Here is a 15,006-nt window from a genome sequence, read left to right on the forward strand (position 1 = left end):
TTTTGAATAGGCTACAACAAATCTATTGTTTTCAATTTATGCTGAGAGTAACACATCAAACTGAATAAGCTCTTTTCAGTCATTCATCACATTACAAACTACTCAGAACAAACAGCCTTTTCAAAGCATCCTTTTAGAAAATACAAACACAAACACACCTGGGTGTTACACAAACAAATCAACTTTTCTGCTGCAAAAAGAGGACAAAAACCAAACAAGTACTTAAGGCTAATACATTTTGCAGGGGCGAGGGGGGAAATGTAAGAAAGGGATCATAAAAACAACAGACAATGGGATTTGACATGCTTTGCTAGCCAAAAGGCTATATTTTCAACCTGGGAATCTAAGCTGATGCCCTCTACAGTACATCAACATTCCTATTATCAATCATTCAACTCGAGAAGAAAGATGAAGGGAGGTTCTTCTTCACATGGTCCTTTAATAGAGATATTCCAAAAGAGAGTACTTTGACTAGTAAACTCCACTAAATTTCAGGGGTAATTTATTTTTAGGCTCAGTTCCTTTAACGTCCACAAGGATTCAATGAGATTAAAAGGGTAGATAAAATACTTTTTTATTTTAAAGTAACTGATAGGTGCCCACACAGAGATGAACACATTAGAAAAAATTAACTTCCATCTAGGATGACATCAGAATAGGGGCCCAATCCTGAAAATGCTTAAGCACAGGTGGTATCTTTTCTTATGTGACTGGAAGGGACTACTCACACGAGCAAAATTAAGCATTAGCAGGATTGGTCGCTCTGTTTGCTTGGACAAATTCCTGATTGTACAGTAAACCCATCTGATGGTGGATTAAGTTTGTTTAATAGCGACAATTCCCTGTGCAGCATAAATGGCAAAATAAGACAAGTTTGATGGAACAAATCCACAAATTACTCTCTCTAAATCAATTTGTGCTAATACTTTAATAATGCAACACTAATGATGTAAAGGAATACCAGTCTTATGAGAACAGCTACACTGCATTTTAGAAGAGTGACTATGTTTAAAAAGCTACAGGTAACATACAAAAAAATACAGCTATTAAATAATGTATAAACATCATACCAAGAGACCCTTGCAGTAAATATGTAATAAGTAAATAATATCTGCTGACATTTTTATCACGCAGGTGCAAATTCAAATCAATTATAGCTCTCTCAAGGCAGGGAAAGGTTCACACTATTTCCGATCAGACATACACACTGTTCTGAGTGTGAATTATCTTGCAATTCAGTATTTACCTGTTCGGTATTTTTTATTTAAATGTTTCTAGAGTAATTGTGACCCAAACACTATTTTCATTAGTATAACATAGCATATTTCAGCCAGACAAGAAAAAAGACAAACCCTACAATCTTAAGAGCTGTGCATCAACAATTTAGCACTCATTTGGTAACCCTCATGCAAAATTAAGACCATACGTCATTTGTGACAGTACATATATCAACCTGTTTTATATGCTCAGTCTTTGCTACTGAATCTAGCAGACTTGCTGGTAAAGTCCACCTAACTTTAGTGAGGGGGCGTGCAAGGGTTAATTGTTGCAAAAACATAGGGATTCTTTTCTACTTTTTAAACCCTGGGTCTTTATTCTTAGCAAAACTCATTTCTCTGCCATTTGCTCATTAGGAGACAGCTCTCTCCTGTGATTCATAAAATCCCCAATACCTTGCATTCTGCAAATACAACACTCCTGTACTTTTTGCTAAGGTGAGGTAATCGAAATGCACATATTAGTAATGCCTTCCTCCTCCCGCCTCCCAGACAGGTTATGCCATTTGCCAAATTCCATGCTAGAAAACTATGCATTAAACAGCAGGACTGAAACACATTAATCACAATTATAACATGGCTGCTTTGTTACCAAATTACTGATCTGATTCTTAGACCTTCATCCAACTCTAGGCACTAGAGAGTGAATTTAGAATGGAATTCAACCTGAACAATGCTAATTTGCAGGTTAAACAATTCACAATTGCCAAAAAAAGCAAATATTTTAATTTTTAACCTAAAGACATTTAAACTGAACCCATCATTTAAAAAAATGAATTTAAAAATGCTCACCACCTATTAATTTAATAAAAGAGAAAATGTGAGGTCTAATAGCTACACATTTGTTGTCGTAACCATTCCATTCAATTGCCCTGTTTTAACTCTTGTTTGGGATTTCTGCAGCCTAAACTGTAATAAATTGAATTTGCAGAGAACATATGATATTAAAGTCAAAAGCTGATTAGCAGAGAATGTCAGATGCATTTGCCATTTGACTTCACCAAACAGGGAAACAATGCTTTTTTAGGACCACCTCATCCAATGTTAATCCTTGAAGGATTACCAACAGCTGCCGTGGTTGACAGTGTCAACATAAACTGGCAACCTATTTCTACCATCTCATCTACACAAGCTCAAGATAAGATTGCATCTATCCCACTATCATCAGGAGAGATTAAGCCACACCTTAGCCAGATTTGGGAAGACGTCCACCAAAAACTAACCAAAACAAAAACAAAATCCCACAGATGTACTTGTTTTCATAATGCCCCAGATATTTAAACTCCATGCAGTGCACCATCCCATTGTCTTATTTATTTTACTGACTGGATACAGGGCAAAAGGGGGGCGGGCGGATAAAGCTGGAACCCAGGTATAAAAAATATCTCAGTGTCAGATAAAAGGAAAAGTGAACATGTCAACACGCTGCCGTTTAAAACAAAACCTTGTTTCGGCTACAACATCTGGAGCCTTTTTTAACCTTTCAGAGGAAAATCTGCAACCAGCGTAAAAAATCATGTAGGAAAATGGGTCTTAAAACGCTGCACTTAACACCTCACAGGAACTGAAAACCCCAACCCTGCAATTAAAAGTTTACACGCCGAACCGGTTCACAGTGGGTGGGGGTGGGAAGGGGGTTACAGGGATTGCTTGGCGGAGACCCTCCCCTATTCCACCCCCTTCCCCAACACATACAGCTCTGGCTGAGGGGCACTTCCTCCCCTCAGCATCCTTGACTCAACCCGCCACCCAAAAGCAATAGGGAGAAAGGGTTAAAAGTTGCACAATCCACCAATGCTCCATCCGGGAGTCACCGAGCAGCCAGGGCTCTGCATCCCGAGCCCCACGCTGCAGCAGAGGCGCCGGGGTGAGCGCTACAGGCGGGTGCCCGTCCCCCACCCCGAGCCCGGCGGGCCCCTCACCTTGCGCGTTGTGCTGGTTGTTCTCCATGATCGAGGGGGTCGCGGAGCTGCTGGCGCTACTGCTCAGCTCGGCCAGTCTCCTGTTGGTGGCGGTCAGCTCGGCTCGCAGGTTAGTCATCTCCTGGCTGGCGGACTGGATAGCTCCATCGATCCGGAGGGCCAGCTGCTTATTGTCTTCCATCATGTTCAGGATTTTGGCCTGGGGGGGAGAGAGAGGCGCATGATGCACCAGCCGGTGGTGGGTGGGTGGCTGCCTCTCTCTCCTCCCCCCGCTACCTGTTGGATCCCCTCGCTGCTGTCTCCCCTTCCCCAGCGCAGGGATGAGCGGAGACGCGGCTCCAGCAGCAGGAGACCCGGGCGAGCTGTGCCGCTTTGCAAAGGACATTAGCGGGGAGAAAGCAGGGCAAGCACTCTTTAAATGGAGCCTACCATCTGCAGCGGGGGAGGTGGGGAGCCCGGCCAGCGCCCGCTCCGCCGCAGCCCCTGGCTTTGCAGGGCGCCTTCCCCACCCCGGCCGCCTCAATGCAACCAGGCGGCTGAGGGGAGCAGCCCGGGGCAAAGGGCGGTGGGGGGGCGGCTCCCCCGGGCGTCCGCTCGCCGGCCTGGAGGCTGCCCCGCGGGCTTCCCTCCCCTGCCCCGGCGCCACTGCGCGAAGCGCTGCCTCTCCAGCCGCGGCACCGAGCGCACTCCCCGCGCGGAGCTCCGGCTGCCTGCGCGCTAGGGCGCCCGCCGCAACGCGCTGCCCGCTGGGGGCAGGGGGGGAGGCCGGCGGAGGGGGGTACAAGGGGGGAAAGGGGGTGCAAGCGGGGGGGCAGGAGGAGCCAGGCGCTCCAGGGAGAGGGGAGGGGAGGGCGCAGTGGCGGGCAGCCCCGGGGCGGGCCGGGCCGGGAGTTTGTTTTGCAGGGAGCGGAGCCGGGGACGGGAGGAGGCTGCCCGCCCACGAAGGGCCAAACTTAAAGCGGGGAGCCGGGTCCCCGCAGCCGGGTCTGGGGCGTGGCGCGCTGGGAAGCAGGGGCCGGGCGGAGGAAAGGCGAAGGCGTCCGTCCCCTTCATCCTGGCCGGGGCTTGCGGCGCGAGGGAGGAAGGCCCGGCTGGCTTCGGCTCGGGTTGCAGTGCGGCCGGTGGGAGCCGGGTGACACCCCCTGCTCCGCCAGCCACGGAGGGGGATGGGTCTGGGAAAGAAGCGCTTGGCTGGAGCAGTCGCCATGCTAAGGGGAAAGGGGCTCCTTTGTCTGCCCTGGGGGAGCGGGCTGGTGCATGAATCCCTCTCCCCCCAGCGCCGCTAATGGCACAAGGGGACGACTCGTGCAAAGCTCTGCCCCCCCTCCCCCCCCCCGACACCCAGCCACCTTTGCACCCCGAAGTGGCCCCAGCCCTGGTTGTGCCCCTGTTGGCGTTCGCTTGCCACGAGGATTGGAGCTGCTGCAAGCGGAAAGGGCCCCGGGAGTTAAAGCAAATGCTGGGGAAGGAGCAGCAAACGTGCCATTCAGAATCAGGAACATTTATGCCGGGAACCTGATTCTAGAGGCCAGGAACAGAGCCCAAAGACCGACCTACCACACCAGCCTGAAGGAGGGAGCCTTGCAACAAGCCGGTGTAGTAGCAGTTTCTCGTACTACACCGGCTCCCCCAAAGAAATCCTACAGCAAATCACTGTATGCATAAAATCCAAGAAACTCACCAGCCACTTGGTGACAATTCGCAAACAGAAAGGGAGGCATGAGTCATGGAATGCCCGATATCTCTAGCTACTGTTCCCTTTAGGTAAGAATAGTTTCTCTCTCTGCCACTTTTATAATTAGAGCATGTTCTAGTGGCGATGGGATGTCAGGACTCCTGTTTTTTTTGTTTTGTTTTTTGTTGTTGTTCCCAGCTTTATCCATCAACTCAATACAGTACATGCCCACGAGCCCATCAGTTCTCTCTAGCGCCTCAGTGTAGGTACCTGTAAAATGGAGATAGAGGCATGCTGGCCTGGCTTGCAAAACTTCTATAAACATTTGCAAGATCAGGTGCAATATCTACTTGCTCCACCTTTGCCATGACTATGGATGATAGCAAATGTCATAATTCTCCTTTTAACGGGGTTAACTCAGCACCACAGACAAACAAAGCGCTGTCCCTATGCAAATGAGGCAAACAGAACTTTGCAAGGCTGGTTAAATTAATTGTCTAAAGGACTCGAGAGTTTTTGATGAAAGATGCAATGGGAATGAAAATTATTATTCTTCAGGCCCCCTCCTCTCTTTGTCTCTTCCCTCCACTGGGCTTTGCGCAGAAGTTTGCTGCATGTCAGTGCCCAAAGAGGAGTAAAATGGACCAAAAATCTCCTGGAAGAGGATGGGGGCGGGGAGGGAAAGGCAACAGCTTCCCTGGTATTACTGCATAAGCCACATCCACCCAGCGGGTGCTGCAAGCTCAGTGGGTGCTGGCAAGCTCAATGTGGTATGTACCCATTGAAGCAATGGAGAATTATTTGGCATCATAAATTACTGCTTCTAGAAGGAGCAATAGCATTTTGCAGTGTCTTTTCAACACACGGCAGCTGATCTGCTTGTATGAGGACTGTGGGACCTTGATTGCACTAGGCAGCAAAGCTGTAGACCTGAATTCCTGACCAAACAACCCATGTGTTAGGGGTTAGACTAGATGACCCTTGCAGTCCCTTCTAACCCTATGGTTCTATGATTTTCTGTAAGCAGGTTTCTGCCACCTGCAAGCCCAGGGAACCTGCCCAGCTTGCTCTGAAGAGCCAGACTATCACTCCCTGTTTTCAAGAGGGAATGATGCAGTGGAGAACAGCAGTTCAGGAGACACAATTTTATCCCCAGGCACCCTTTAAGGCATGAAAGGGAGGACTGGTCCCAAAGTGAGCCAGAGCTCCCTGGGAACTGAGCTGGGGCAGTCTCTAAGTAGCACTTTTCTTGAGGTACAAAAAAATGGCTCTTACCCTATTGTTTGAACAAGGGAAAATATTATGCAAAAGACTAAAATAAATGTTTTGGGGAAATAGGGGAAGATTGAGCAGTTGCTGCTGTGCGCTCTCAGGTCTGCCTCATGCTTTTGGCTCCACAGCCAGGCCTTGAGAGTGCTCTCAGGACTTGCAAATGCAAGGAAGTTTCCAAAATCTAAGCACTTTCAGTGGCACAGGCATCACAGTGACCTTGACCAAACTACAGCAGGAGAGGGACAGAAAGGTGGGTCCTGTCCCAGCAGGCTTCGAAGATGGAGACGTGTTATTTTCTGATTTAGAAAAAACAGAATTGATGTCAGCTGTGTCTTTCCTTTGGCAGCGTAAACACCATGTGACGGTGGGGTTGAGCTGACAGGAAATCATGTCAGTTTCCACTTGCAGGCTGGCTTGTGCCGGCTGTGCTCTTCTCTGTCCAGACTTGCACCATGGCAGTACAAGAGTGGCCCCTTCAATGAGCACAGAGAATGCCCCTCAGTCACCCCAGGAGCAGCTCTGGTGTAAAATCACCACTCGGCGTCTGAGGGAGGAAATGGTTTAACAAACCAACGGGCCGATAGTTTCGGCTGCTTGCTCACGGGAAGTGAAATGAGGTAAAGCAAAAGTGCGTTGTGGTCCAGCAAGACAACGATCCTACTGGGAGCCGTGGAACAAGGTACTGTAAAGCTGCGAGTCTCACTGAGCTGGAGGGGTTTGGCGTGCAATGAGCCTCCAGGCAACTTTCAGGAATAAAAATATCTGTGTTCACGTGCTGTCAGTCTGCTTTGGATTGCTTTCCGATTGTGCTATGCTCCCTGAGAGGTCAGGTCTGATCCTGCCTGTACTTATGCCCATTCTTCACTGTCATAACCTTCACCAACTTCCACAGGGTCGCTTGGAGCACACTGGACTAAGCAAGAGGCCCACCAAGTCCGCTCGGAATAGACGGCGCTCTGCCATTCCCAGGATTGAACCTGTAGGTACTTAAGGGCAACATGTCACTCAGGGTTTGTCTACACAGCGGGGGAACGTATTCTGTGGGGGAGTGATTTCTAAAGCACACTCATGTCTTGTGCATTAGTTGGTCCATGTAGATACAGTAGTACATTAAAGCACACTAGGGAACCTTTAGTGTGCACCAGCAGGGTCTACACAGACCAATTAATATGCAACACATGAGTGCGCTTTAGAAATCACACCCCTGTAGAGCACATTACCTTATGGTGTAAACAAATGCTAAATTATGGAAAGTTTGGAAACAGTATCTCAACAGACACAAATAGTGCCAAACCTTTTACTGATTTAATCTCAGATTAAGATGGCCACAGCATTTATGGGGTGAAGCTGCAGCCCATGGAAACTCCTAACGAGGCTGTTGCTCGAGGAACTTCCACTGTGTCCCACCTAGGGACAAGGAACTGGCCATTATGTGGGGTACTGAAAATTAATCCTCTTCAGTTTTCAAAGTATGAATTCTCAAATCAGTCAATACTCAGGGTAAAATTCTATTCTCTGCACACTGGAACTATATGCTGATATTCTGGTCTCTCTGCAAAGGTGGATCTCCCAGTGATATCGATGGGTCTCCCACATACACACTGTGGAGAGACTATTGGGCTGAAGTCCTCTCTAAGGGCTTGGCTACTAGGGGACATCCAGGAAAATAAATCAAAATTAACTAAAGGTGTGAATTTGAAGTGGATTAGTTAAACTGCATTAAGCCCTGTGTGAACACAGTCATTCAGAATTAATGTGGCCTTACTTCAGGAAGGCTGCTTAATTCTGAATGAGGGTGTTCACACCGGAGTTTAATGTGGTTTAACTAATCCATTTCAAATGCACACCTTTTAGTTAATTTGGATTTGTGTTCCTGGATGACCCCGTGTAGAGAAATTCTTAAGACTTTGTCTACACTACAAAGTGAAGGTGTTTGGTTTTTTTATAGCACAGGTAGGTTTACCATCGCTATCTTTAATCTAGCTAGCCACAGGTCCCAGTAGTAGTGAAGACAGGTGGTATGGGCTAGCAACCTCAGTACAAGCCTGCCAGAGTCTCTGGTTGCTAGTCTGTGATGTAGCCCATGCTGCTATGTCTTTGCTAGTATTGTTACCCACACTAGATAGATGAAAACCAGGCAGACACTGTAACAACATCATCTGGAGAACTTTGTGGCATGGGTATATTACCTTGAAACAGGATCTACCTCAATAATAATCTTATTAAACTAACTATTGGCTCAATAAATTTTTCTAGACACTAAATATCTCCGCTGTTTCAACTCCTTTTTATAATATCAAAAGAACTTGGCTCATTTTAAAGCTACAGTCAAGCAGATGAAATCTACGTTTTGTGATTTGTCTTTTTTTTAATAAGATGAAAGAATCTAATTAATAGAAAGTATTTAATGGTTATTTTTAAAGGAAACATGATTTTTGACTGACAATTCCGAGCAGTGTCTGCAGCCCAAACATTGCAACACTAGGGCTAGTACATAAAAACCACAAAGTGACTAGAAACAGACGTGGAAGTGAAGGTGTCTGTTTTCATTAGTTACATTTATTCAGGGTGGATAAACGGCATAAATGAAGAATGAATTTGAATTTTGAAATTCTGTCTTCATCATTTAGGTGGTTATGAGTGACAGAGGCAAGGACACTTGTTATGTAAGGTTTGATTTCGGAACAATGTAAATGCTTGGGTGCATGTCTGACTTGTATGCACATTTAATGCAACTGTGTATGCAAACTAGGATATTACATATGCAACTAGATGATTGAATGTGCAATTGCAATAGCATATATGTAAAACCGTGATCGAGCAACAACTTCCATTCTATACTGGAATAAAATAGAAGCTTGTGTACTATCAGGGCTTAAATTAAATTCAACTTCTTTAAACCCCAGGCCCATTGTTTTTAGCCTACCATTTTTCTTTTAAATTAAACCTGATGTGAGCCTTCCAGCAAAGCATCCAGCATCTAAGGCAAAGCCCAGATTACACTTTTAGTCAATGTAACCTCAATAATAGACTAGTCAAGATATTATATTGGTAGCATTGAAACCTTTTTAAATTGGGGATGTGAAAGAATTTCTACACTATATTGCCTATTTTAAAATTTGTTTTAAAATCTTGAACGTTACCATAGACTCATCCATAAATTAATAACCCAGCCTTAGAAATCTTCCTTATTACTTTAAACCCCTTTGAGATTCCCCTAAAGATATCCTACGAGATTTTCTCCTTCCCCGCACCCAGCAATAGGGAACAGCTGGGTCTATTTAAAATTGATTTTGATCTCTCCAAGCAGGATTTGATTTCTCCACACACTGAGCTTTTGCCTGAAGAGAGTGCACAGTATAGCAGAAATTCTGAGATGTCAGCCGGCAGCTGGCGTAGCGAGAGTCGAAGAGAAAATGAGCAGCTCGCTATGTGCCCACAGGCATAAGCATGAGACAGCGACATGGGCAAAGTGATTTTCAGTGTGACAGTGTTGGAGTTTGCTGGCCGCATACAATTAAAACAGAATAAAACCCTCTTCTTGCTGAGCTCCAGATCACAGATGGTCCCCAATGGAGTGCAGCAGCAGCATAAGAAACACTCATGCAAAGTAAGCGGCCTTTCCATTAATTCCTGTTAATTGGGTGTTTCAAGGGCTTCAGGCATTGTGAAAGGTCCAAGGCATCATAAAGGGACAAGAGGTGCTCATCATTTAAAAACAGACAATGCTGCTCTCTGAACAGGCTGAGTGGTGCAATGGCTGAATGCTCTGTGATGAAGAAATCCTAGGATCCTCTTGGTTCAGGTGGAAGTTAACCCCTCCACAGTGATCTCAATTCTCTCTCATTCACACACACACTTTGCCAAAAGCCAAATCAACCTCCCCGAGATAATGGTCCCAATCCTGAAATCGTGCCTCCATGGAACTCTGTTCACTTCAACAGGGCTCCACACAGGTCTGATTGCAAGAGTGGGGCCATATCTAGACATTTTGCAGTGAACTAGACTAAGTATTCGGGATAGATGAAGCCTTTCGTTTCTGTAGACCAGGGGTCGGCAACCTTTCAGAAGTGGGGTGCCGAGTCTTCATTTATTCACTCTAATTTAAGGTTTCGCGTGCCAGTAATACATTTTAACGTTTTTAGAAGGTCTCTTTCTATAATATATAAGTAAACTATTGCTATATGTAAAGTAAATAAGGTTTTTAAAACGTTTAAGAAGCTTCACTTAAAATTAAATTAAAATGCAGAGCCCCCCGGACCGGTGGCCAGGACCCGGGCAGTGTGAGTGCCACTGAAAATCAGCTCGCGTGCTGCCTTTGGCACGCGTGCCATAGGTTGCCTACCCCTGCTGTAGACCTAGGTCAAATTCATTGCTGGTATAAGCAGGCGCAACTACATTGACTTCACCAGAGTTATGCCTGCTTCTGTCAACATTCATATGTATCATCCTTGGTCTCAGTCTAGTCCCTGCTGAGTCTGTTTCTACATCACAAAACCACTACTTATTTTGGGTTGACGGGCAAGTTTTCCTTAGGAACTGTATGGGAATGGCAGGCCAGGAGTGGGAGCATTAGAACAGCCCAGGGTCTGCCCAAAAAACCAATGGGTCAACTTTTGTGAGCACTTGGGATTCATCATTTGATGCAAAGTTTTAAAATTACTTCTAGAAGACACAAAGAGAAATTAAACAGGGGAAGGAATAATGGTTTAGTATGAAGCCATTTCACAGGGCAAATGTTTTTCTAAGACACTATAACAGAAAATTATGCAGCTTGAGTCCCCTTGATTGGTCTGAGCCAAACGCTATCCAAACTGAATGAGAGAGAATAGAAACACGCTCCTGTGAATTTCATACCCATTCTACTAGTGATGTGATGATATACAAATTACATGTTGAAATTCCTCAGCAGTTCAGGGCCTGATCATTGCTGCAACAGCAAAATTGAGTTCAAGGGGAACTGTACTGAGCCCAGGACCAAGATGTGTGGTAAATATAGAATACCTGAGAGATTATTATGTGTGAAATTAATTCCTGTGCAGAGGGCCAACTATCACTTAAATCCTCAAAATAGGGATTAAATTAGACTTTAGTGGTGCAGAGGTTTTGCTCTGCATAGGGGTGAATTTCACCTGCCATCTAGCATATTATTTTCTGACAACAGCGTTAAATGCTATGCTATTAAGTGAGCACGAGCGAAGGGAGGAGAACAGTGGGAAATCTTGGTACACGTGCCTGTTCCATAAATGAACCCAAAATAAAAATTCAAGCCTAGAAAGCACGTGACACTGATTGATACTCCAATCAGATGATGCAGCTGCACAACAGAAATGCAGTTTATCTTTGAAGCAGCCAGATAAAGACTATTTTTAGTTAAATGGTGTCCACATTTTTGAGATGACTTACGGTTTAAGGGTGAATTTTTCCAAAAACGCCTAAGGGATTTAGGAGCACAAATGCTATTGAAAAATGAATGGAACTTCTGTGCCTAAATCTAAGTGCTTTTGAAAGCCTCCTTATACATTGTTTACTGCATCTAGAATTTCCCCAGCTATCACATATAAGCTTTTATAACAATCAAAAGACAAGGAGAATCAAATCCATGTTTTCCCCCAGATTATTGGAATATTCTGGGAGTTGCTTGTTGTTGGTCTTTTTTAAATTCTGAGTTTCAATCAAACAACTTGACATACACAGGATCAGCTCCATTGTGCCTGCTAATGCTGAGTAGTCTATGTATTCTCCCCATATGTGGTATATAAAAGGAGATTTGACAATAGAAAAGACAACTAGCTAAATCAAAAGACAACATCAAATAAGGCTTTGAAGATTCATGGAGGCAACAACACATTTGACTTTTACAGAGCCTGAGGTCTATTGCCCTTTTCTGTCCATGCATAGAGCCTTTGGAAGGGAGAACATGCCACTAATGTGAGTAGAAAAGAGGGGACTCATTGTTCAAAAGAACCGTTCCACCCACCCCTTTCTAACATCGCTTGCTGTGGGCCTGGACCTGGGAAAGTGCAAGTGCCTTCAATGCCCATTGACTTCAACAAGAGTTATTATTATTTATATGACAGTAATGCTTAGCGGACCCAACATGTACTTTACAAACAGAGTAAGAAACAGTCTCTCTCCTGAAGAGCCTACCATCTGAAAAGCCACAGCCAATAAAGAGTGGGAGAAAGGATAGTTATTGGGGTTCTGTTTTTCAGGGTTTATTCATTTAATTTTTCTGGGGTTATTTTTAGCAACTTTTTAGTTTTATGTAGCTGTCCAAAAATCAGGGACATCATTGTATATATGTAATGAGTAATGTAGATTATATACATTACTCATTACAGTAGTAGTATGCACTGTAATGAGTAATCTCTTTGTAATGTTCCCTAGTGCGCTTTAACGAAGTGTAGTTTCAAACAGCACTACGTTCAAGTACACTAGAGAACTTTTAGTGTGTACCAGCTGGGTCTGCACAGACCAATTCATGTGTGACACGTTAGTGTGCTTTAGACATCACTCTCCAGTAGTCCTCATTCCTGCTCCTTTTCCACGTAGACAAACCCTTACATTAAGTAACCAGTTCTGATGTTTTTCCAGTGTTTAGTGGATAAACACCAATTTCTTTCTCTCTCTCTTTTTTTTATTTGGTACTGCGGGTGTTTTACTGGCTAAAACCGAAAATCTGAAACTCTAATTATTGCTCCATTTTACAGTGGGGGAAACTGAAGCACAGAGTGATTACATGACTTGCCCAAGGTTGCACAAGAAGTCTGGAGTGACACCAAATCCTCCAAGCCCCAGTTCAGTGCCTTATCTCCACTGACACCCTCTTATTCTAGGTGTTCAGTAACTTGTAAAATCAAACACAAACTTAACACCAGTATTCTTAAATATCTGAAAAGTTAAATATTGAGCAACAAGTTTCAGGAGAAATGGACCTTAAGAGAAGACTATGTTCTCCAAGATGTTATAGAAGATGGGTGGGTGGAGGGAATCCAAGTAATATTTGGAAATATTAAAATACAGTCTATATTGTTTGGTATTGCTTTAGATGTCTGAGTTTTTTCAGGCCAGGGAATGGGAGGGAAGTCGGAAATGAAAGGGGTGGGGAGTAAGAAAGAGGTACCATTAAGAGTTCTGGCCAACCTCTAATTTGCTATTCAGTTTACCAGCCTGTAGTTTATTATGTATGGTATGTGAAGGAACCTGTTTAGCCAGAAGGGAAATGCCTTTTGTGTTAAGAGTGACCGTAATCTAATATGGCCTTTTGACTTGACTCAATTAAATCCTTTCTGTTTCGATTAAATAATCAGCCACAATTTAATAAAATGCATTTCAGTGTGTCGTCTCCCAGTCTGATGACTTTAGAGATCATGAAACCTTATGTAAATTCCGTGAATTACTTTTTATTTGCTTGTGTGTCACTTCCACACAAAAATGCTGTCTGTCAGTGTATTAAAATTCCTTCCCCATCTTCTCATTGCATCACTGTTTACAATAATGATTCCCAGTGGAAAAGGCTTGAAATATCACTAGTTTCTTTTACATCTGCCAACAAAATTGGCACTTTCTGATTGGAAAAAGGGCCATCAAATGTAGATAAATTTCCGGTGGGGTCTTCTGTGTTCCTGTTTCATTGTGAATTTGAATTCTATGCTGTGAATAGCAATATCTTGGCCTATTCCAAATTTTAGTCGAGGCATCCACTGAGCAATTTGATAGTAAAGCAAGTCCCCCTCCCCCAAATCTAATCAAACAGACGAGCAAACTTACAAACTGGCCACTAGAAAAAGCTTAGCCTACCTCTAGTTATTATATAAAATGAATAGTACTGTTGCAGCATGTATCCTGCAGACATCTGTTCCCAGTTCTTCAGCCTAGACACTAAGTGATTGTGGTTCTATTACTTGCAGAATTTTTTCCCTCTAAAGGGCAGATTTTTTATTTTGTATATTCTTAACGGCATCTGACCCTCCTTCTCACTCTTAGAATATTGAGCAGTGATTCAAAGGACAGGGAATCTTTTCTTCCTAATCTGAGAACAGGCCAACGCTCTGATACAAAGGGTGACCTTGCTGGATGCATTACTGCTATAGCATAAATCACATTTTAGTGTTTTGCTCTTGTTTTAAGGAAGTATAAATTGCACAAATTAACGAGATGCTGGAATGCGGTCAAGCGGTTGGAGCAGAAGACAGGGAGGTCAGAAATCCTGGGTCATACTCTCAGCTGGCTCACTGATTCGCTGTCATAACTTGTGCCACTTCTCTGGGTCTCAGTTTCACGATATATGAAATGAGCACCATGGCACTTGCCCACGCTACCTCCCTGGGGATTGTGAAAATAAATTGTTTAACGTTTGTAATGTGCCTTGAAACTGCTGAATCAAAGGAACTACATCACAACTAAGGAATATGGAGCAAATGTAATAGACCAAAGCATTAGCTTAGATCCAAACACTGCAAACTCATAGAACCTGGTATAAACCTGGAGTTACTCCATTGAGAAGGTGTAACTGAGAGCAAAATTTGATCCAAGAGATATACCTATCTCATAGAGCTGGAAGGGACCCTGAAACATCATCAAGTCCAGCCCCCTGCCTTCACTAGCAGGACCAAGTACTGATTTTGTCCCAGATCCCTAAGTGGCCCCCTCAAGGATTGAACTCACAACCCTGGGTTTAGGAGGCCAATGCTCAAACCACCGAGCTATCCCTCCCCCCACAATTTTCCCTGATAACTCCCTTTGGCATTAATGGGAATCAGACATCTAGACCCCTCAAAACAAATGACTCCATAGCATATTTCACAGCTGAGTGCATCTATGGCACAAGTTTCAATATCCAGTTCTATTAAATCCA

At 44.3% G+C, this 15,006-nt stretch overlaps 1 protein-coding gene across 4 annotated transcripts in view; it reads right to left on the reverse strand.

Annotated features, from left to right (window-relative positions):
- The window catches only part of KAZN (kazrin, periplakin interacting protein), a 747,507-nt gene that overhangs the window by 411,668 nt on the left and 320,833 nt on the right, over positions 1 to 15,006 (reverse strand). Inside the window, exon 3 of one of the 4 annotated variants that reach the window (XM_065421351.1) lies at positions 3,200 to 3,398. In XM_065421351.1, the coding sequence (XP_065277423.1) occupies positions 3,200 to 3,398 (199 nt within the window). Of the gene's footprint in view, positions 1 to 3,199; positions 3,408 to 15,006 lie in introns of those variants that run through there. The other 3 variants (XM_065421353.1, XM_065421352.1, XM_065421354.1) reach the window with 3 other exon arrangements.

This window comes from Emys orbicularis, chromosome 22, assembly GCF_028017835.1.
Source record: "Emys orbicularis isolate rEmyOrb1 chromosome 22, rEmyOrb1.hap1, whole genome shotgun sequence".
Lineage (NCBI taxonomy): Eukaryota > Metazoa > Chordata > Testudines > Emydidae > Emys > Emys orbicularis.